This window comes from Rhipicephalus sanguineus, chromosome 1 (assembly GCF_013339695.2).
Source record: "Rhipicephalus sanguineus isolate Rsan-2018 chromosome 1, BIME_Rsan_1.4, whole genome shotgun sequence".
Classification (NCBI taxonomy): Eukaryota; Metazoa; Arthropoda; class Arachnida; order Ixodida; family Ixodidae; genus Rhipicephalus; species Rhipicephalus sanguineus.
The window spans coordinates 254,302,471-254,326,136 of record NC_051176.1 but is presented as its reverse complement, the minus strand read 5'-3'; the positions used below and the strand labels follow the sequence as shown (position 1 = coordinate 254,326,136).

The 23,666-nt window shown below is 46.1% G+C and overlaps 1 protein-coding gene across 1 annotated transcript in view; it reads left to right on the top strand.

Moving 5' to 3' along the window:
• Positions 1–20,668, top strand: part of LOC119378031 (charged multivesicular body protein 4b) — a 40,529-nt gene extending 19,861 nt beyond the window's left edge. Inside the window, exons 5-6 of the mRNA XM_037647289.2 lie at positions 6,878–7,010; positions 20,360–20,668. Of these exons, the coding sequence (XP_037503217.1) occupies positions 6,878–6,954 (77 nt within the window). The 3' untranslated portion in view covers positions 6,955–7,010; positions 20,360–20,668. The remainder of the gene's footprint in view (positions 1–6,877; positions 7,011–20,359) is intronic.
• Positions 20,669–23,666: the final 2,998 nt, after the last annotated feature.

Genomic DNA, 23,666 nt, shown 5'->3' with positions numbered 1-23,666 from the left:
GGATGGAAAACATTATTTGTTGGCAGAAGTTTGAGAGATGGTGGTTTGTTGGTTGTACTAGGTCGCCGGAAGATCCTGGCTCTCAGCGACCTCTTTGGCCTGCTCGACAGCCCAGAGTTGTACTTTCTAGTCAAGTTGATTAGCATGGCCTCCCACTTCTCGGAAGTTGAGAGCTGACTCAGTTTCAAAGGAGGCGGATCCTCCGGACAATTCCAAAGTGTGCAAGTTAATGTGGTTCTATTACCACTAGTGCAGGAGGGATAGTACTAACTGGGGTGCTGCCTGAATACATGATGATTCCAAGAATCATGACATATCCAAGCAGCACCCGGTAATGGCAACCGGTGCACAGGTGGGCTGCCAAGCATCTACTTCAATGGGTGCAGAATAGGCGTGACGCCACGACCCGAAGAAACAAACCTGCTGCTATATAAACACTGCTATTTGCAGTGATTCAACTTTTGTGCCAACTGCACCAGAGTGCACCAAATTGGATTTACTGTGCCATCCTGATAATATCGGCGGAAATTGCACCAATCTACGCCAAGCTGCGCCAGAGGGTCGGGTATGCGGGGCGTCTACCACTGGCAATCGCACCGCTGGCGCGTCAAAACATGTACATACAGCTTGATCATGGGGCCGCCAAAGTTACAACCATGGACCAAGAATTATTCCACTGAATAAACAGCGCTCATGCTTGCTAACCGAGTAAGCCACAATGCCATGTACGGTGCCGACGCAGCTTCTGTTGTACAAGTCGGCTCGACGGCAAAACGCGTTCTCTGCAGAGGCTCGTTACGTCTAGGCCTATCAATGCCATTCCGAGACTAGTAGCGAGAAACTGTGGCAGCGATTTATCGGCAGACTATATCTGTTCCAGAAACGCTGCTGGTAGCTCGCCTCAAGCGTCGAACGGCACGTAATTAAAGCAGTGTTCAGTAATAACTACACACATGCCGCTACAATGTCTCCCTTATGTTTCGGGACATCGGGGAATGACATCTGGAATGCTTGCAATAGATACATATGGAACAATATTTTTACGTAAAATGACACGAGGCGTGACTATTTACAAGTGTATTTACACTGATGTGCACAGCATCGAGCAAGATGGAGGACAGCACCCACAGGAGACAGCCAGGCCAGTCCTCTTTGTCGTCTTCTGTACGCAGAATGTCTGGCTCTTGATGGGTTAGCTACGTAGCATTACCCCCGGCGGTAAAAGCGCCGTCTCGGTGCGCTTTAACCATGTTCTTCAGAAGGAGGGCGGTATTGTTTTAGCCGACTGACGTGCACTACGTCACTGGGCGTGTTTGCAGGCGGGCTAGTCTCGGAAACGGGAACGATCTCGTAGGTGACGTCCGTTACCTGGCGGACGATACGGTACGGACCCATGTAGCGGGATAACAACTTCTCGGACAGGCCAACACGACGAACCGGGCACCACAGGAGAACTAGGGAACCAGGCGAGAAACGAACGTCGACATGCCTGCTGTCGTAGAGGGTCTTCTGGGCTGCTTGTGAAGCCGACAGCCTAGAGCGGGCTATCTGACGCGCGTGGTCGGCACGAGCGATAGCATCCCGTGCGTATTCGCTCGGCGGAGATGTAGTAGCCGGAAGTAGGGTGTCCAGTGGTAACGTCGGATCACGGCCATAGAGCATATAAAAAGGTGAGTAACCGGCGGTATCATGACGCGATGAATTGTAAGCGAAGGTCACGTGAGGTAGCGCCAGGTCCCAGTCATGGTGGTCAGATGAGACATACATGGAGAGCATGTCCGTGAGAGTGCGATTTAGGCGCTCGGTGAGGCCATTTGTTTGGGGATGGTAGGAAGTGGTCAACTTGTGCTGCGTTGAGGAAGAGCGTAAAAGATCGTCAATGACTCGTGACAAAAATGCGCGGCCACGATCGGTGAGCAGTTGACGAGGAGCGCCATGGTGTAGAATGACGTCGTGGAGCAGAAAGTCGGCAACGTCAGTAGCAGTGCTGGTGGGGAGCGCTCAAGTGATGGCGTACCTGGTCGCGTGGTCTATAGCAACGGCGACCCACTTGTTGCCAGAGTTGGACTCAGGAAAAGGGCCGAGAAGGTCTACACCAACACGGAAGAAAGGTTCGGTAGGGATGGAGATCGGGTGAAGGAGTCCAGCAGGGGGTGCGGCAGGACGCCTCCGACGTTGGCATTTATCGCAGGAGGCCACGTAACGTCGAACGGACCGGGCGAGACCGCACCAAAAGAAGCGGCGCCGGACACGGTCGTACGTGCGAGATATGCCCAGGTGGCCGGCAGTGGGCTCGTCGTGAAGCTCATGCAGGACCGTTGAGCGCAAATGTTTAGGCACGACGAGAAGGAACTCGGGGCCATCGGGCAGAACGCTACGACGGTACAGCGTGCCATTCACGAGGACGAACATGCAGAGTGACGCGTCGTTAGGGGCAGATTCGAGACGGCTAATGAGTGATCGCAAGGAAGCATCGCGACGTTGTTCTTCACCAATCTGAAGAAACTGAGACATGGACATGACGCTGGGGCTAGGCTGGATGACCGATCCGTCTGGCTTTTCAACAGGGTAACGAGACAAGCAATCGGCGTCCAGATGGAGGCGTCCAGACTTGTAGGCAACTGAGTAGGAGTACTCCTGAAGACGCAGCGCCCACCGGCCAAGTCGTCCAGTAGGGTCCTTCAGTGAAGAAAGCCAACAGAGCGTGTGATGATCTGTTACGACACGGAATGGGCGGCCATACAAGTTAGGGCGGAATTTTGAAACCGCCCAGACAAGGGCAAGGCATTCCCGTTCTGTTATAGAGTAGTTGCGTTCAGACTTCGAGAGGAGCCGACTTGCGTACGCAATAACACGATCAGTGCCCCGCTGAGTTTGGGCCAATACTGCACCAATGCCGTGACCACTAGCATCTGTGCACACTTCTGTAGGAGCATCTGGGTCAAAATGTGCAAGAATAGGTGGTGTCGTTAGTGCGGTGATTAGCTGAGAAAAGGCGTCAGCTTGGAGAGGACCCTAACAAAACGGGACGTCTTGTTTGAGAAGGCCAGTGAGTGGGCGTGCGAGTGCCGCAAAGTTTTTCACGAAACGGCGGAAGTACGAGCACAGGCCCACAAAACTGCGAACATCATGGACAGAGCGAGGAACGGGGAAGTTCGTTACAGCGCGGACTTTGGCCGGGTCTGGTCGTACACCGGAAGCGTCAACGAGGTGGCCCAACACAGTAATTTGACGAAGACCGAAGTGGCTCTTCGATGAATTGAGCTGGAGGCCAGCTTGTCGGAATATGGAATTTTTCGTTCTTCACATCCATGCAAGATCACCCAGAAGAGCTTTTTCGTAATTCCTTCCGCCAGCACATCCGGGTTTGTAATCGCTCGTGAGTGCTAGGGTCCCAATTCGAATTCCTTGCGTGCTTCTTTAAAAATGTTGTCATTAATAAAAGCATGCCACCTAGTCGGAGCAGCTGCAATTCGGTTTTATTATGCGCAGCTGTCCGTAGCGGACCCATCGCTGACGGCCCTGGTGTAGGAAGGCCCACTGTGAAGCGCCTACGCCATGTTACTCATCCCCCCCTCACTTTCCAGGGTCAATAGCTGACGGTTAAAAAAAAATCGCAGTTTGCGAAGCAGTGAATGCGATGCCAAGAAATTGAATTGTTTCACGAAGTAAGGCTAGCAACTAATTCTTTTGGTTCCGATATCGTGTAACTCAACAAAACGCTGCTTTAAGGGAACATGGTCACTCTAAGGACCAAAGCGCTTTTCTTGCTCTCGGTTCTCTTCACACGAAGTGAGCGCTGAGAGCGCAAAAGTTTACGAGCCATCTCCTGATGCTTCGAGATAGTGCGCGTGCCAGTGACTGCGCCCTTCGAGCGTTGTGGCCCTCCACTTCCTCTGGCGTCCCTTCATACTCCTTATGAAAGACAGGACGAACGTTTCCCCTCTGTTTAATCAGCAATTGACGCAGATGTCGCACGCGGAGTGATGTTCTCGCATACACCCTTTGTGCGACGAAGATAGCCGCCTCGCTTCATCTCTGCATCGCCAAAACTTGTGACCTCATCATCACGTCATACACCGTGACATCACGTGAGCAGCTGAAAGTGATGATGTGATCACATGGCATTGTCACTTTTCACTGCCTCCGTGATCGGTGTGCTGATCATGTAAGCGGTGCAAAACCACGTTAGGTGCAGAAAGCTTTAGGGAGGGGGGGCAACAGGGGAGGATCAATTTATCGTGTGAGAAAAAAAGAAAGAGATAGCTTTCGCCTTTGAGTCATCTTAGGTGACTGCATAAGATACCCTATGAGGTTTTTTTTTTTTCTTTTTGCACTGCACCCTAGAGAACACTAGGGGGTTTTCGACGTACAAATGGAATGTCCTGGCCATAAACAGCTTCGCTGTAAAATGAAAACAAAGTTAAATTATGTAGTCCCCCGTTGAACGCATTTTCGGACACTTTTGCGGAAGCTCGACTTGAAGCCACTCTCTATCTTCCGGGCACCCCGCTGCATGCACAACGGTAGTCTGGAAGCACTGTGAGAATGCTCTTGAATTGAAATATTTCTAGCTGTTCATAACAGCCCCATAATAATTATTGAAGTGCTTGAATGTAATTGCAACTTGCTTCTCCAGTGTACTCCAAGATGCGAAATTAGCTGCTTCAGAGCGCTCCCAGATGCAAAATTCCTTGCTCCAAAGTGTTCCAAACGGAAATTATTGTGCTCCAAAGTGCTCCAAAATGAAAGTTCTGCTGCTTCAAAAATTGCTCCAAATCAGAAGTCCTCAGTAGCATCACTGTATTTGGTGTGCCCCAGTCACCCCTGAAGAAAGGAGCAAGGTGTGTGACCGGGCTAGTTGGTATTCCATATTGACGTGAACAGCGCGTGTAATACACGAGGACGAAGAAACGACGAGGACTAGCGCTAGTCCTCGTCGTTTCTTCGTCCTCGTGTATTACACGCGCTGTTCACGTCAACCTGAAGAAAGGTCCGAGTTGAACCTGAAACGTTGGGTTTTTCCTGTTTTATAAAGTTTTTACTTTTTACTCATAACATTGGTTGGTGTCCCTCTGTTTCAACCTCAATCCAGCTTACTGCATTTGTCTGTTAGGCCGCTACATCATTCCTCACAGCGAGTAAGAGTATAGGAGGTGATCAAGAGAAGCTGAGTGACTGTCAAAAGATTGCAGTGTCCTGCTCCAATGTGATTACCTTCTGCTTCATGACTCTAACCTTCTTAGAAATGGAACCAAACTGGCTTGTAGAAAAGTTATGTATAGTAGATACTTTTGCCAATCTGAGGCTTGCCAGTATTCTTCCTTGGGTTTAGAGCTCTAGGGTCTTCTTTATTTACTACAGTAAAATGAAAAGTAAAAAATATTGTTTCAGTACTCCTTGAAAGGAATGAAAGCATAGTCTTCCAAGTTTTTAAAAGGTGGCATTAAAATGTGTCACACTTTAGGACGTGTCGTAAAGACCTGTACAAAGGCTGCATCCCCAACGTGGCTGCCCAAAATCTGGAAGAAAATTTCCAATGGAGAAGCAGTTTAGAGGGCATTGCTGCCACTTGTTTATTTGCAGCTGTTTAGCATGTGGTGTGTGGTTTCGGTAAAGGTGACTGTGAAGAGTAACAGCTAATTACAATGCCATGGATGGCACCGAAGAGGGCATGATCCAAATATGTGCTTGTGAACAGAATGTAAGCAGCACTGGCACTGAGAGTGAAGATGAATAGCAGTGTTTGTGGCGTGCATAAATGAATGGATAAGGCTGTTACAAAAAGGATAAATTCACTCTTGTGGTGGTGGCTCGACATGGAGGATTATGGCGGACTTCATACCTGTAGTTGGGAAAAAAATTAGACCAAGAGTTACGGTTTCGTGTATGGGCTACACCTCCTCAAAAATGCTTGAATGTTTGACAGGAAAAAAAGAATGCTTGACAAGGAAAAAGTTAAGTGCAGTTCTTACACACTTACACAAGTCTGTACGTTATTAGTATAGAAGACTCTTCCAGTTGAGCAAAAAAAATTGCAAATATCTCAAAAAACTATATCCAAGTGGGATCAAAATCCAGCGCATAAAACCCAAACATGACATTCTACCTTTAACTATTTGCGGCAGTGTCTGACATTCAACAATGTGACGTTTCCAGGAGGGAATGCACAGTTGGATTTTGAGGCCAAAACTATGTGGCTGCCAAATAAATGGGGTGGGTCAGTCAAGTATGTATGTCTCTGAGATACCCAGTTGTGCCTGTGCTCTTGCTTCACCTGGCACGGCCCTATTTGTAACATTTCCAATTATGCCCCGAGTGCTGGGTTGGAGATATGGTCTACAAACAAGTAGGATGTGGCTCAACTACAATGAGTTGTGCCGGCAGTAGATTGTCTGCAGCTTTGTTGTTTATGAAATTATATAGTGGCAGCAAGGTGTAAGATACCCATTTATGGATTGAAACGGCAATCCGTCCACTTGTGTTTATAGAGATGGAATGTGTACATTGCAACATAGGCTTCTATGGACAGGGTCGACCGCATCTGAAGTGAACACCTCCTTAGTGTTCAAGCCAATAAAACGCGAATGTTTATTCTACTTTACGAGGGAAATGTCCGTTACATGATGTCTAATCGTGATGTCGATAAACACAATATTAATTTTCCTAAATGCGTATAAAATGTCAGCTTCTATGAAGACTTGGAATATTGTTTTGAGCATTAGTGTTTGGCTGCCTGCCACAGATCAGGCAACTGATTTTTGTCATTGGAGGTGGGGGACTCGTGTGCTTTCAGTGCGAGTGGTCTGTTGTGCTTTTGTTACATGTAATTTTACCTTCATTTAGATAAAGCTTTTCTTTTTTTTCTTCTCAACAGCTGCAGCCCCAGCCAAGGCAGCAAAAGTGCATGAAGAAGATCCCGACATGATGGAACTTGCTAAATGGGCTTCTTGAACAAATGGCCGCTTTTCACATTGCCTGTTTCTTGATGCCTGCAGGCAGCACTTTCAGTAAGTAGGAGTGAGTGTGTTAAACCTGTCGTGATTCTCATTCTAACTCAAACAAGAGGTCTTGAATAACATTGACACATTTAAAGGGGCCTTGTAACATTTGACTGGTAAGTAATTCCTGGAAAATGTAAGACGATGCTGTTAATGGCTGCAACAGATATGCTAACTTGTGCGCAGCATGGAATGTTCAAGGCACTTCTGCAACTTCCAATCGCTGTCCATTTGTTTATCAACAAATCATTGTTTAAAGGGACACTAAAAGCAAAAATTAAGTTGACGTTGATTGTTGAAATAGCGGTCCAGAAACCTTGTAGTACTACTTTTGTGCCTAGGAAGTGCTTATTTTGAAATAAAATCGCGTTTTAGTGGTCCGCATCGTGTTAGCGCACTTCAAATTAGAGCTGTGCACGGGCCGTATTTCCGAGCCCGAGCCCGGCCCGGGCCCGCTGACCTTGTCGAAGGCCCGCCCGAGCCCGACGGCAAAGGGCTGCGAGCCCGCCCGGCCCGGCCCGACGTACGAAAACACAATCCCGGGCCCGGCCCGGCCCGGCCCGGCTTTTTGAAGGTTCGCTGCGAAAACAAAGCATCGTTTTCCGGTAATTTGGCACTTTGTTGAGCATATCAAATATGATCAAACGACACACGAAGAACAGTCTATAATACACACATTACAAATTGTCGAGCAAAAACAGCAAGCAGTCCAACGATTCTGGATTCAACGAAGTGCGGCGCTTTTGCTATACAAGTATACGGCCTCGTGCCAGCAACAATGGAGTTCGCTCGCCAAAGCCGTCACGTGTATGGGGTATGGCCATGCAAGCGTCAGCTTGCACGAAGGCGATATACGTCGGGTCGCTCGTTGCTGTCGCGTGCATTTTCACTCATATGGGATTTGGCCTTAAATCTAACGCGAACAGCCGCGTGGCGCCGTCACTAGCTCAGGCGGTGTTACTTCGCTGTTTGTCGGAGTGCAACAGAGGCAGTGGTTTAGCTGCTCGCCTGTTTTTGAAGTAGCGAATGGAAAGGAAAAGCGGTGAAGGGGGGTCGCGGAAAAGGCGCTGTATGCGTGCTGGAAAACAGTTCCCGCTCATTCTCTATATTTCGGGCTTGAGTCGGGCTTTGCGCCGGGCCCGAGCCTGGCCCGATAAAACTCCAAGTAGCCCGAGCCCGGCCCGGGCCCGAGGTGAAAATACGTCGGCCCGCCCGAGCCCGGCCCGCGGGCCGGGTCGGGCTCGGGCTTTCGGGCTACCCGGAGCCCGTGCACACCTCTACTTCAAATCACCCGCCTGAACGCAGTCTTTCTCACGTCACTGTTGGCATGCCCAACGTTGCCCACCTTTACTGCGCGCCGGCGTGCACTGGCGGCGTGCACCATTCGGGCATCCGGCAACATCACGTGCATGCGGCATTTTGTCGAACTTTCTGTCAGAGCAACTTTCACGAGCGTGCAAAACACACGCGGCAGTACGCAATACCGAAACTACCACTGAGACACGACCGCGTGAGCGAAGCAAGGCGCCGAGCGAAGCGCAGTTCAGGGAAAACGGAACCTTTGAACCACGCGTGCCGTTCCCCATGGCAATGCCAAAGAGGTTCTTTTTTCCATGAATCAAACAGAAACAAACAAGCAGCAGTTTATTACGTCTCTTGATGCACGGAAGGTTCTTTTTTTATTGCAGCTAGTTTGATTACGAGTGATTAATTGTAGTCGAACTCTCTCACGTCATCGGGATCATTTTCAAAATTTCCCGCTCGTGGCGCTCATTGTGTGATACAATTAGCTTAATTTCTCGGTAAGTAGGGCACTGCTGTTGATAATATTGCCATTTTAGACGTTGTCATACATTGAGCTTTCACTCTGATATAAATTGTTATTTGCCTTTAATGTCCCTTTAACTGAAGCCTGAAAATCATAAGTGCATATTATCTAAAAAAAAAAAATCATTGTTTAACTAAGGCCTGAAAATCATAAGTGCTATCATGCGTCATATTGGATTGCTCTGTAAAAAAAGAAAGGATAAAAGATCACTGCCTCAAACGATGCTATAACAATTCAATCGGTCACTTCTTGTGTTTGGCAAATGAGTCTGTGCATGTTATGCATGCATGCAAGATTCTCTGTCTTCCTTATGTAGCGTTTGCCTGCTCTGATACCGTATATACTCGTGTAAAGGCTGCACTTTTTTTCCGTGATTTTGATGGGGTGCGGCCCTTCCACGGAAGTGTGAAATTTTTGTTCAATTTTCGATCCACGTACGGAAAAACCTATTTAATCGTGCCATATATACCCAATGATGGGATATCTGGCATCTAGCTGCGGACATCCTCTATAGGCAGTTGTCAGAATGAACGGCGGAACAAAGGATCAATGGCAATGGCGAGAAAAGTGACAAGATCTCCCAGATAGTGCAGCGTGCCCGAAGCTCACAGATAGCGCTGCGTGACGAAGCCGCAGGACAGCTACTGCCATCTGGTGGCTCCCGCGAAATGCGCCGTATGCGAGACGCAATGACGCTGCTGTGTGCTGGCGAGATTTTTTTTTTTCTTCTTCAGTATTTGGACTGCCAAGTTGGGGGGGGGGGGGGGGGGCAGCCCTTACACGAGCGCGGCCCTTAGTCGAGTGTATACGGTATGTGTCTCATTTTGTGAATGCTATGTAAGCAGCTGAAATCATATGAATGCAGGCCAAAGTTGTCAGTTGCTGGTACAGACCCAGATGGTTAAAGGCATGCACCAGAATGCCATTGCTTGCTTACTTTTGTGATCAGATGTCATGGCACTTTCTGAAAAGTGGTGGCAACCTCGTTATTGATCTGGAGTAAACATGTGCGCTGTAAGTGGTTTTGTAATGCATTGATAATTCACTAATACAGAGGATGTTGTATGCTGTGAAAAGTGATTGAGTGGATGGGTTCTAATTGTGCACAGATATGTCATCAGTGGCTCTGATGCACCACAAATACAGAAAATGGGCCTGATTTCAACAAGCCCAAATAACTTGTGTGCTGATGTATAGACATAGAGGATATGTTTTGCTGACCTTGGTGATGCACTGGTTCAGTGTGGACAGTCGATGAGAACGAGTTTGTCACACTGAAAGTTCTTTCAATGGTGGCTTGTATATGAGCTAAATGAGGAGGTGTGCAGACTCTTTACATTGGAAATATGATGAGAGGAGCAAACATGTTAACTGGTTATGCTGAAAAGGCTATGTGTGTGGTTGTCTGCCAGTTGAAATTTAGACTTTTGCATTGAAATGGTTCAGCTTCGTATAGGAAAGTCATTGCATTTTGTGATTTTTATATACGGTCGTCAACCAATTTTTTGGACATTCCGGATCATTTGGATGCTTTTGTGGCCCTGCCACGTGCCCCATGGAGGCATTGTATAAGGACCTCTTCAGCGTCCGATTTTTTGGACTTAATTGCAGGTTCAAAACTTCATTATTTGAAGCCACAACCACTGCCATGTTGATTATCTCACAGCCCTCAATCTTCCTTGATTACACACGCAAGCGCCTGCTGTCTCCTGTCAGTAAATCATTAACCTTTTCAGGGTCAATGACATACATGTACGTCATCCGCTAACACTCTCAAGATGGTCAAATACGTACATGTACGCCATCACTTGTATGTTTACAAGATGCACCTTTTTCTTGCTTTGCATGTACTGCCACATTGCGGGAGTACATGGAATTTTTTTCTTGCGCCAATGTCGTTCCGTTTCATTTTAATGCTCTACTACAGCGGTGTGCCGGCTAGTTTCGGTTGCGTCCTTCGGTCGGTTACCGCTTGCTGCGCACACAAAACTGATGGCTTTCTGGTTTAGAATCTTTCAAAAGGTGACCGATTTGTTACTCTCTTGTTTATTGCTCCCCGGTATGCGATTGCGCCTGTTTTCATGCATGCGCTGACTGACACAGATGATGCCGCTGTTGTTGCGTTTCCTGTTTTGGGGACTCACAAAAACCTCTTCCGTCTCGTTGGTAATAAGATGAATGAATATTATAGGTTTCGGACTTGTTTTCGCTTTCCGGGCGCACTCACAACTACACAGTTTTCTTTAGTGCTCTCACCCGCGCAGTTTGCTTGCGCTACGGAAGTGCACGCTGGTTCCTATGCTAGTTCCTAGCTTCTTGGCACAGTGGTGGCATGAGCTTAGTAGTCTATGCACTGCTCACATATAGTTATTGTAACAATCGGCTCCACATGGCAGGAGATACTGCATTTCAATGAAGCGGTGCTGGTATGTTTTCGTACAGTATCAAATTGCTGCACAAATGCACACACAATAGGGAAAGCCAGACGAATTGTTCAGTGTTTCAACAGCCGCTGTGTTCCATGCCATGGTTTCGCAATGCCCTTGGTATCTCACAGTCATGAGAGAGAGCTGAAATTTTTTTCTTTCTTTAGTAAAAAAGAGAAGAAAAACGGCATTGTAGTGAGTACTTTAGACAACACTTACTCTATGGCATCGCATTTATTTGTTGGTATGCCATTAGCACTTTTCAAGAAACTGATTTATGCTTGGCAGTCAGGGTGTCAAAACCCCACGTTCCCGGCAAGCTTTCAGAGCTATTTCGAATGTGGCTGTATTGATTTGACTACTTGAGGGAAGCAAGAAAGCGTGCATTTGTTTTTATTGGATTGCCCGATTTTTCCTCAATATGTGAAACAAATCCACTTGTTGACCTTCGCGATCAATTCCTCCCGTCGTAAAGGCTTTTTAACTACGCTAACACACATGGACAAAAGAAAAAGTAAGACGACGACTGGACATGCGCAGCTTCACTACGTACTTTTGAATGCCTTGATGACAAATTCCCTACCCAATCCACATAAGCCACTGTGGCGCTGACTGTGCCACAGTGGCTCATCGGATGCTATGCCTACTGTTTAGTGCATACTGCAGTAACTTTTATTAAAAAATGGGAGTAATTAAAAACTTAAGGGGGGTCTTCTGAGACCTAAGTCGATAGGGCCAACATGTATAGGACAATACAAAATGCAGACAGATGTCAAGAAATTGCACCTTGTTATCATGAAGTTCAGCAAGAAGGTAAGGCCTAGCCCGAATTCACTAAAACTTCTTTTTCTTGAAGAGCCTGTTCTTCCAGCTTACCTTCACCTACAAAGATCAAGTAATCGTCCACATAACGGAACAGACGGGAAACAGCACTACCTACTTTTTTATTAATGGCTCCATCCACTTTACATAAGAAGATCTCGCTAAGAATAGGGGCAACCTTATGCACGCCCCTGACTTCTGAATGTACTGCTTATCTCATCAGGAAATGTGTATGGACAATAGATACATGGCCAATAAATCCAAAAAAGGCTCAAGAGAAATGCCACACTGCGAGACAAACCTCTGCTCGTCATTCCACTCTGTAATGCACTCTCTTACGGCAACCATAAACTCTGTTTGCGGGATTGCATCTTCTTCCCTCTTCTTTTGTCCATGTTTGTTAGCACAGCTAAAAGGCCTTTACGATGAATGTCAACCAACTAGTCCGACTTGGTGCTCAACTCCTTCCACTGACTGTAGTTTCAGAACTGTCAAGATTTTCTGGCATCTCTCTTTGTGACCATCTGTCACATTGGCTTCTTTGTGTCAGGTTCTCAGCATAGTGACCTGCCTTTTATCTTGCGAAGTGAGGCCAAGATCTACAGCTTGTTGTCACTTTGAGAAATGCATTGTGAAAAAAGAGCCTAGCACTTGCCTTTTTGCAACTTCACCTTCTTGAATCCTTCAGGCATGCTTTTGCAGTTTAAGCGAGCTGTGCCCTCATTTTTCAATCTGGTTTCTTTGGGGTGAGGAAACAGTGCCAGTGAGGAGTGCCAGTTGTCCATTATTTTGTGCTGTCTTATAGAGGTGTTTGCGAAAGTCAACAACAGCTTCACTGACCAATAACCCAGTTGTGGCAGGAGTGTTTTTGCTTTTTCCAGTGTAAATGGAGAAATTCAGGCAGTAACCACTTGAAGACTAAGTGTTTGTAGAATTTTTTTAACAGCCAGATTCTCTTGAGGTTGGTAGGCTGTACCGATGCACTTCAGTGTAGACCTGTGCGCTGGTCAGAAATCGCCTGTGTTTCAACTTCCGGCAGTGGTGGCTGAACGGCACGGGGTTCAATGGATCGGTGGTGGCATGCCGTGGAGGGGGGGGGGGGGGGCAGGGCAGAATAAGTAGCCCCTTGACGAGTAGTGTTGCGCATAGGATGGGACAAAGAAAGGAACACGATGACACACAGAGTACGCAGACTGTCGCACAGCTGCCAAGTTCACAGGTGAAGCTAGTGCATTTAATGCTATATTGAATTTTGCACACTTGTGTACCTTAAAGGTACAACTATCCACTTCGACATGCTGCTTGCATAGCACCATACAGCAGTAATTTGGCACATTGAATTTCAGTGAAGGAACACTGGAAAGAGAGTGCAAAACACACAAACATGCTGAGGGGCAGGCAACCAGCTACTGTGTTCCATTTATTTCATATTCGAGATGCGGCGCTGTGGAAGCTGCATGAGAAGTTCAGTTATGAAGGTATACCACTCTATACTCCGTATATTTTCTTGCTCAGGTGTTTTTGACTTCTAACATAGAATCAGAAAAGTGTTGGTCTGAATAATTTTTGTTTTATATGGTTAACGGCATGAAAGTATGGCTTTTAGTTTTCTATGGTGCCTTTCGATCATCATAACAATTTGTGTGATTATACCAGAGTGTCGGAACAGAACGAAAACCGAAAACGAAAAACGAAAAAAACGATATTTTTGACAGGAACGAAAACGTAACCGAAACGTTATTTATTATTTCGTTCTGGAGTGAAACCGAAATTTTTTCAATTGTTTTTCGGTTCACGAGAAAATTTCGCAATCCGGAACAACTGAGCTGATGCAATGTGAGCATATCTCAGGGTATAGTATTAGCGCGTACCTCAGACAGGAAATCCAAAGCAAAGATATGTTGAAATTGTGCGAAAAACGAGAACAGTGACAACCAGAGATGTTTATATTAACGGAAGTGGACTTTTGCGCGCCTGTCAAGCAGGCCAAAGTGGAGAGGGCATTGTCGGCGCTAAAGTTTGTTACAGCGAAAGCTGTTATGAGATCACAACAGCCGATTTTGGCTCCATAGTTGTCCGCAGCCGCCGGTGTACGTGACCGCTATCGCGTGGTATAAGAAAAAAGTAAATGAGAAACAAATTTCTAGGATCCGGGCCCTCTGCTTGGCAGTCGGGTCTTCCACCACAGTGTCACGCTGGTGCTTATAACTCCATCGCAAAAATACTCTACACAGGCATCATGTCGGGCAAGGAATCGCGTTAACATATGTAATATAGCGTGGCAAAAGAGTAACATAACAACCAGTCATCACACTATGCTAATAGCGCAAAGAGTGTGTGGTTTAACCCTTTGCGGTCCAAAACCTTTACCCACTTTCCGGCTCTAGCGGTCCGAAACTATTTCGCCAGTTTCTGGCGCCGCGAATAAAAACACAAGCTGTGGAAGAGAAACGCACAGGATATTTATTTTTGCTCCTGCATTCTGCAGGCAACTCTTTTAGTGATATTTGGGCAACGTATGATACCGCTCAAAGCATTCCCCTGTGTGCAGGCCAGGGTTATTACTGCAGGTTTCCACCGCCGCCGTCGGGCGGGGCCCGACAGCGGACCGCTACGGCCGTGTTGCGTTGTCGGGCGCTGCCCGACAACGGACCGCAAAGGGTTAATGTTTCCCACCACTGTTGCGGAGTTACCACTCCGGAATTGGAACGACTCCGGAATCTTCAACATTTTCGCGACCCCGCATGGAATGGGGACAACGCTCGGAAGAATGGAATGGGAATGGAATTACGTCTTTTTCCGAAAACAGAGGACGTTTTCGTCTACGTGCTGTTTTTCAAGCTTCAAACGTTAGTAAGTCAGAGCTTCGCAAGTTAACACTAAAGCAGTATTTTTAAAATGGCTTAGCTGATTACAAGCGCGGTACATTTATAAGCAACGCGCCTACTACAAACGGAGCATAAGTTAGTGTACAAACAAATGCATTATCCCAGCAGATACCTAAGGGAGAAACAAATTACCCCTGCGCGTTGGTTTCCATTGATACCCCCCCCCCCCCCCCAAAGTGGCGAATATTCTATGCACAGCCTGATCTTTATCTCACGAGCAGTTTAGTACCTGACACACGTAAATAACCTTTGCTACAAGGAAGACATTGCATACCTGCGCACAGGCGAACACAGAAAGTTCTCCTCACCCCATCCATGCTTGCGAGGCGCGCTTGACAAGCGTGAGTGCTGACGGGCAGTGCGGCCCAGTGTTCCGTATTCGATGCAAAGGCGCTTTTGTCAGCATAAAAATACGCTATGTCGTCATTTTAGCATTAACAGATTTAAGCTTAAACAATATTCAAACACCACCATTCGTTCAAACATGTTGACCACGCAAATACTATCGGTAGCGGGAGAACTGCCGCTATGGGAATTAGTAGGGTGGTTGTACTGCACAAGATATGTCACCAAGCTACTGTTCCTCGACCTTGGCAACGTGTTTTGCGTACTTTTGCAGTTCTTAATGCATTTGATGACATCAGCTTTATGGGGCGTTCATTCTTAACTCGATAAAACTATCAAGATGCCTTTCCTACGTTGAGGAATTACAGGAATGGAATCGGACTGCCAGGCTATTCCCTGAGTGCCAATGGGCTAAGTTTTTTTCATTCCGAGGAATTGAAAGGAATGGAACTGCGGCAAGTTCTAATTCCCCGGAATGGAATTGGAATCGAATGGAGGCGCCCATTCCGCAACTCTCGTTTCCACCCACTGCAAAGTGCTCAGCCATAATTCTTCATTATCAGCCACGGCACAAAGTGCAGATAATGCCTTACAAATGTGTAGCGGGTACCGCGATTCTCCGAAGAATGAAGAAAAATGGCATAGTGGGAACTTCGCTACTTCAGAAAACTTGCGACGATTTATGACGTAGCGGGTACGTTGCATGTTTACTTGTATTAGTTGCCCCAAGAGATAACAACGGGCTCTACAAAGTCCGTTCTTCTAGCTTTTGCTGTGACTCGCTGCGTGTTTCACGCCTGCAGGCCTGGCGATCTTTTTATCAGAACAGCGGTCTCGCACATCAGAGAGTACACTCAATGACGTGCTGCTTCTGAGATCGTGCTCACTCCCTTGACACAAAGAAGTAAGCCAAGTAAAAAAATTCGCATTTGTCTTGTGAGAAAATAAATACTATGACCTTGAAATGAATACTGGTTTGTGCTAGTTGGTAGGAATACGTGGTTGTCCCTGATCCCGTTAATGGGGACGGCAATCGCCAGGCGGATTCTAAGGGCTGGCGTCAAGGCCCTCCGAAAACGCACCACGAAAGCGCGGACAATTTATAGTTGGTCCTTTGGTGCGCCAGCGGACGCCGGTTGTGGTCCAAAGACCGAGTCAGAGCCGAGAGTTGATAACACAAACGAAAACGAAATATATTCTCAGTTAAGGCAATACAAATAACACAAACACGTGCACACTCGGCTGGTACCACTTACAACTTCACAATATAACTCAGATGGTGTTCACACAACGGGAGCTAAACAAACAGATCACACGCTACAAATGCAACCACATGCATTACAACTATTCAACGACAGTTAAAGTCCTGAATAAACAATGGCGTATCCAGTCCACAATACTTGGACGGTAATCGAATGCTTCTCTTCAAGGAAACACTCACGCCAGCTCCAGCGTTGATCGTCGTAGCTCAACCGTCGTCGTGACTTGTCACGGCTCACACGGTGTCGTCATCGGATTCTTCCAAATCGACGATCGACTGACCGCACACCATCATAAACACGTCTTCTTTGGCTAACGAAGCCACACTTAGCGTAACTTCACCATCACCGGGCCGACTGACTCACTCCGGTCTCCACTCCTGTCTTCTTGACTGCCCTCACTGACTGTACTGACTCCCTCCTGTCGATTGCACGCTTTTATCCCTTCTCCCCTGGGTTCTAGAAGCGTCGGGATGTTTCTCCCGCGTGCAGTACAGCTAAGCCTGGGGAAAGGGCGAGAGCTTTCTCGTATGTTGAATCGCGGCGGCATCGCGCGCGGATGCGTCCCCCCTTCCTTCCAGAAACATCCAGGATTTGCCGGGCGTTTGATCGCGTCGTCTGCGCCTGGCTCGATTGGGTGAGGAGGATGCGGCGCGCCGGCGTCTTTTGATGCTTGTTTTTTCGTCTTTTCGCGCTTCTTGGCGAACGGTTCGCGCCGTTCTGTCTCGTAGCAGTTTGAAAGCGGCCTCGCGCGCGCTTTATAACCCGCTAATTTGTGACAGTGGTACAGTTTCTTCTGCTCCTCTGAAGAACGTGTTTTACCCTTGTCCCACTTTCTTGAGAGGAGGGCAAGTAACTACATCACAAATCCAATGTTTTTTTTAATGATTGCTTTACCTTTTTCATACTTTCTTTTTTTATACAAAGAAAAAAACAGTTACGAACCGTTACGGAACGTTTTTTTTTTTTCGTTCCGGAACAGAAACGAAAACGGAACTTTTTGCGGTGAAACGAAACTAAAACCGAAACGAAAAACATTTCGTTCCGACACCCTGGATTATACGCACACAGCACCATGAAGTAGGCACTGCTGCAACATGTTAGGTGGACTACAGGAAACTGCCCATGGCTGTTCAGTCTTGAGGGACCAGGCAGTAGTAAGATGCAGATCGAAGTTTTTTTTTTACATTATATTTGTTGTTGCTTGTTTTGTACACCTCTAGGCTGAAGCAGTGTGGCTAGTTTCCTAGGTGGACCAGCCGTAATACTCTTGAATTGTGTTTTTTCCACAGCATGGTCAATAACCCAGTTATGTACTGTAAATATGAATCTACTTGTTACACAGATAGCAATTACTTCCAATTATTCACGTAGAAAAGTTCCCTGAACACCCAGTCTCATTGATCGACAGGGTGCAGCAGGAGAGGGGCCTTGGCTTGCTACAGAATGGGCTCCTTGCCTTCTTCAAATGCCTGTATGATAGAAGCACTTGGCATTAATCAATAACCTCACATCACCATAGCACAGTCGTAATGGGTGCTGTAATTTTGGGACAAGTTGTAACGACACAGGGGATCGCCATTTTATGAACAGCCTTTGCCATGCACAAGCAACATTGAAATCACTTCATGTGTGTTGAGGTTGTGGTGCTGTTGTGTTGCTACCGTTAACTCTTTATTTTGACGTCTTGGACATTTTCACATAGTAAATACTGTAAAACAGGTAGAGTAGTATGTTTCTGCTGCATGCTGACGTCAAAGATAACCATTTTCAATTGATGCAAGAGGAATGCTTGATGAAATATCCTTGGAGCAAAACGGAAAGGCGAGCTAGTTGGTACTGGTTCATACTTGTATATTACAAATGCTAAGACGACAGGGGTAAGACAGGGCACAACACGAGCGGTTACTCACAACTGAAGGCTTTATTGCTTCAAAAGAAAATAGATACCCAAACCTGACCCTTGCCTATTCATAATTCATATGGCGTAGCGCTCCACGACAGGGACAGAGAAGAGGGACGCACACACACAGCGCTGTGTGTTTGCGTCCCTCTTCTCTGTCCCTGTCGTGGTGTGCTACGCCACATGAATTATGATTCCCAACCAACTAGTCCGGCAACATGCCTTAGCAAATTTCATTCCTCGCCTGTTACCTACGCATGTGTTCCCGTTAGTCAAATCAAAACACAGAAAAATACATAGACATGTGCTCTCCCTCCAAATATCCTCTCTCTTCGAGCAGTGTAACTTCTTTGGCAGGTATGGCCAAAGATGGGTGACTGATGCAGATGGATGCCCTAGTGTTAATGTGAAAAGCTTCTGCAAGTTCACGTGTCGTCATTTCTTGGTGTTTGAACAAAATTTCAGTCGCAGCAAACTACGCTTCGCATCGGCAGTCAGCAGAGTGCATGGCCAAGTGTGTTAGTGGTCTTCCATGCAAGGAAGACTGGTGCTCCCTTAGGCATATATTCACACATTGGCCTGTCTTGCCAACGTATACACGCCCGCAGACCAGAGGGATGCAATATATGACTTTCATTCTATATGGCACGAACCTAACCCTGTGGTTAATGGTGCAACCATGTGTCACGACGTTGTCAAGCCTGTTGCAGACAGTCAAACATAGCCTACTTAGCTTGTTACTAGCAAAAAAAACCACCTTGCACCCAAATCGTTCAGATCTCTTCTTCAGCCGATTTGACAGCACGTGTACATATGGCATAACTGCCACTTTCTGCCACATAACTGTCCCTGTCATTTCAGCGCTTGTAATATATAAATATGAAATATCCTTCATCTGATCTTAATCGTTTGTCAAATGCCGGCGTAAGCAAAGAAGAAACAGTGCAACATAAGTAGGCACCTTTCATATTACCTGTTTGTGCATACCTCTTCTAATACTTTTCCTTCTAATATATGATCCACCACTTTTTGCTTGTTGATGCGGACAGTACAGAAAGACTCTCTGCCCTCCGTTGTGCAACACTGCAAGTTACCCTGCAAGTGCCACACTATGCTTTTGGATTTGTGAAGTCTCCTATTGAAGGATTGTTTGAGGTATAACACTGACAGAACTTTTAGCTGAAGTGGGATGTATGTTGCTTATAAACATTTTATCCTAGGAAGGTGCACTTTGCTTGATTTTTAATCCAGGGTATCAGACTTATACATTGTCACTGAGGCGGGTACTGTCGTTCACAGTAGAGGGTGTCATGCACTGTGTGTCTGCAGCATGGTATTATAATTCATGCTGTTAGCTGAATTTGACCTATGGCTTTTTTCGTTTGAACGTTGTTGCTGCACTAAAACATATGGTGTGGTTTCATGACCCACAGAACTGTATGCTGATATTATCTCCCTGTGCAGTTTGTTGTAATGGACATAAATTAGCCTCGGAATGTCAGTAAAATGTTGACTTTTTCAGTGGCTGTAGCTTCTTGCTATGCTAAGTAACATCCAATATGACCATACAAGTGTTTGATTTATTAGGATGTGGTTATGAGGTTCAGGGTTTGTTGCGTGTATATGACTGTCTGAAAGTTGACCCCGCACATCTGCATTAAAATGTGTTCTACTCTTTTGTACATATGTTTCTGTAGAGCTAATTTTGTTGAGAACACAAACTCTTTGTCAGTGTGCATGTAGTGCTGTGGTATTGTGGAACTGTGTTCTGTAAGTTATTGAAATTATTTCAGATTTGTGTGGCATTTTTGCATTGTCAGCATTATGAAAAATTAGTTGAATGACCTCACTTTATCATCTGTTTCCTCATTTTTCTTTTTTTTTCAGGAGTAATATCCCTTGTCCCTGGCAACTGCCACTGGAATGATTCAGTCACTTTTGTTTGTTGGTTAGCTGCAAGAGTTCTGCCAGAGGAAAGCTTATCTGCATGATGTCAAGACAAAAACTGATTGCTATCTAAAAATGCTGCCTTGCTGTACTTGCACAAGAATAGGACTTTGCATGGTAGGGTTTTTTTTTTTGTCTAAATCAAATCATGTACATACAGTCTTCAGTTAATAAATACAGGTTTTTAACCACGGTTCCAGCTTGAGCGGAACTTTGGTTTGCTTGAATAAACTTGGACCTTTCTGGGAACCATTATTTAACGCTGTGTGCTTTGATGCATGAAAAAAATTGAATTCTTACAGTGTGCTGAATATAAAATTTCATTGGAATGCTTGATTTGATCTTTTTATCATGATTATTTCCATAGTGAAATTCCATAATAATTCGTGGGTTTCAGCTGATTGCCATGCTCCATTTCTGGCATGATACTACAAAAATGAACAGGGTGCTTGCAAGACCAATTTTTTGCGAGTGGTTCTTCACAAAGTTAGGTTATATAAAATTCCCAAAAATTAGGTTATATAAAATAGCAGCTGATTGATAGTCTTGTCATATAACGACAGTGTCGATAAGAACATGCCATTTTACCTTTGAGTGCTTTTTTGGCTTCTTTCACTGCTCCTTTTGTCACTTGAAGGACAGGGCACACCTGTTGTCCTGCCATTATAAGCAGAAAAGAGGCGTGCAACTATAAGTTTGTCGGGATGCTAGCAGTGAGGGCACTAACATGATGGCGTGCAGTTCAAAAAGTGCCATTCTTGTTGTCTCCTGGTAGCCTCCTGGAATCAGTCTAGCACATATTGTAGCATTATTGTGTGCTCATTGGGCGGGATAGTACTCACTGCCTCATTGTGTGAAAGCATTTGAAAGTTAACACACAACATTCTCAATGTTGTGTGTTACTCTATAATTGTTGGTGGAAAACATACCTCTCACCTGCTATGTGTGTTTAACAATGCCATGGGAACTGGGAAGCTATATTTAAAGAGAAACAAAAAAACTATGATGCCCTGTACTGTCACAAAGATTAGTCTACACCACCTTTTGTTTTTTCCTCAGCGCACCCACTGAGCGCTGGGAAAAATACATCGCACAAGAGTACTTGCACAATTCTTAATTTTGTAAAAAATGAAGCTTTTAGAGCAAAAATTTGTGGCCTAGTCTCACAGAAAAGTACAATCTGTTGCTGCAAAATTTCTTCCTCAGTGCTTCCCGCATATTGGCCCTTTCTCACCGATGCCTTCTGCTTGATTACGTTGGATCATTTGTGGCTTCAGAAAGGGCATGAAAGCTTTGAAAAAGATCTCTGCAATGAAAAAGCATCACTGATTGAAATTTTGTGTTCTGTGAATATGTGCTGGGGCATGGATGGATATCAGCATGGATGTAGCAGAAAAGCAGGCATGGTACATTTACTGGGGCAGCCCTATGGCGCTTGGTGTCGACCCCTCCTTTTAGCGGAATGACGGAAAGTGAAGAACAGCTATTAGGATTTTCGCTTATTAGGCTGCAGGTGGACAACCAAGCTCTCTGTGCAATTTCTGTAGTGTTAAGAAAAATTTTTTTTCACTGCACCATAACGAGAAAACATTTTTCTTCTTCAGTGTGCCTACTAGGTCGTGGGAAGAATACTTCCCGTGAAGGTACTACAAAAAATATATGTGAAAATTTAGTTTTCACAGAGAATGTTCACAACGATGTCTTGTAGAAAAACCATGTCCTTAGGTGACTGAAATGTGTGCAGAAATATTGCGCAATAAGTAGTTTGTGCACATGGAGTGCATGTTGTGATTCACATTAGACCATTATTGAAATACTACATCGATTCTATTCATTTTGTCATGTGCTTTTTTTTCTCCCCTTATATACATCTAATGTATTTATCAAAACCATTGCAATACACGTTTTCTTTTTCTCAGAATATAAATGTGCAGTCATTTACTTATTCTCTAAAGGGTATTAACATAGTTAAGTTCTCCATGCTGCAGCACAACTTTGACAATTGCTGAAATCAGTGTGAACCAGTGTGCTCCCATTACACCAAGCTCCCTCCAAGCTCCACCATTACACCAAGTTTGTTCACTGCATTTACTTCGTTTCATGGTTGCACATTCTGGGGTGCCATGGGCATAGCCAGGGAGGGATTGGCGGGGGGGGGGTGAACCCCCCACCCCTCCCGAAATTTTTTACTTTGGCATGTGTATATATACACGCACACATGTACGAACGTACACACAAACCTATATAAAGGGTAGTTGGACTCCCTAAAAAAAAACTACGTCCCTGGGTGCTCTCATGGCCCTGCAGGTAATGACAAGCTACCACACAATGTGGCCAATGGAGCAACAGAATGTGAATCCTGTTCAGTACATGTTTTGTGAAAGTCTACAATTTTCAGCATGACCAGTTACGAACACGCAATGCATCCCTGTTGCTCAATTTCAGGGAGACATGCCACCGGTGTAGACATGCTTGTGTTGCGAAATACATAGTGGGTACTGTTTTTTTATACTGTGATAGCAATTATATGGACACTCTTGGCCGTTTTTTTGCCGTCAGCGTTGCCGTCATGTCACAAAGAAAACGATTACGAAAACTACTTTCCGAAGCGCGGATTCGAACGGGCGACCCCTCGCTCCGCAGCGCGCGGCGTTAGATGGCTTGGCCATAAACCGTACGACCCTCGACATACTAAAGGCGAGCTATTTATATACACCATGCGTGTTTTCTTAATGACCAGCGAGATGGCGCGAAGTGCGAGGGACGCGCTTGAAAGGTCGTCGCCCCGCTCGTTGCGATGCGCGCGGGCCTCCTGTCTCGCCAGGTGCACTTTGCCCTACCGGGCGTGGTCGCCTGCGTATGGGCGCGCTTACCTCGTGAGGAGGGGGGGGGTGGATTGTATGTCTTGTGCTTTCACCGCGATGTCCGCGCTGAAGTTACAGAGCGTACGAAAGTCACTTCGCTCGCTGCAGCGGCCGCGTTTGCGAAGGGAGCGCGCTGTTCAAACAGAAAGAAGTAACAACTGTGACAGTTCGCGCTTGTCCTATGTATACCTGTGCGTCCGTTTCGTGCGTCATTGATTATGTTTGAGGAGCGCGCTTTAAGTGTCAAGCTGTGACACTTGATAGTGCGCGCTCGTCCTGTGTGTGTTCTTTTCGTGCGTCCTTTGCGCTTGAGCGACGCGCTGGAAATTTCGAGCTGCTTTCCGTCCTTCGCGTTACATTCCAATTGCTATCGCATTCATTGC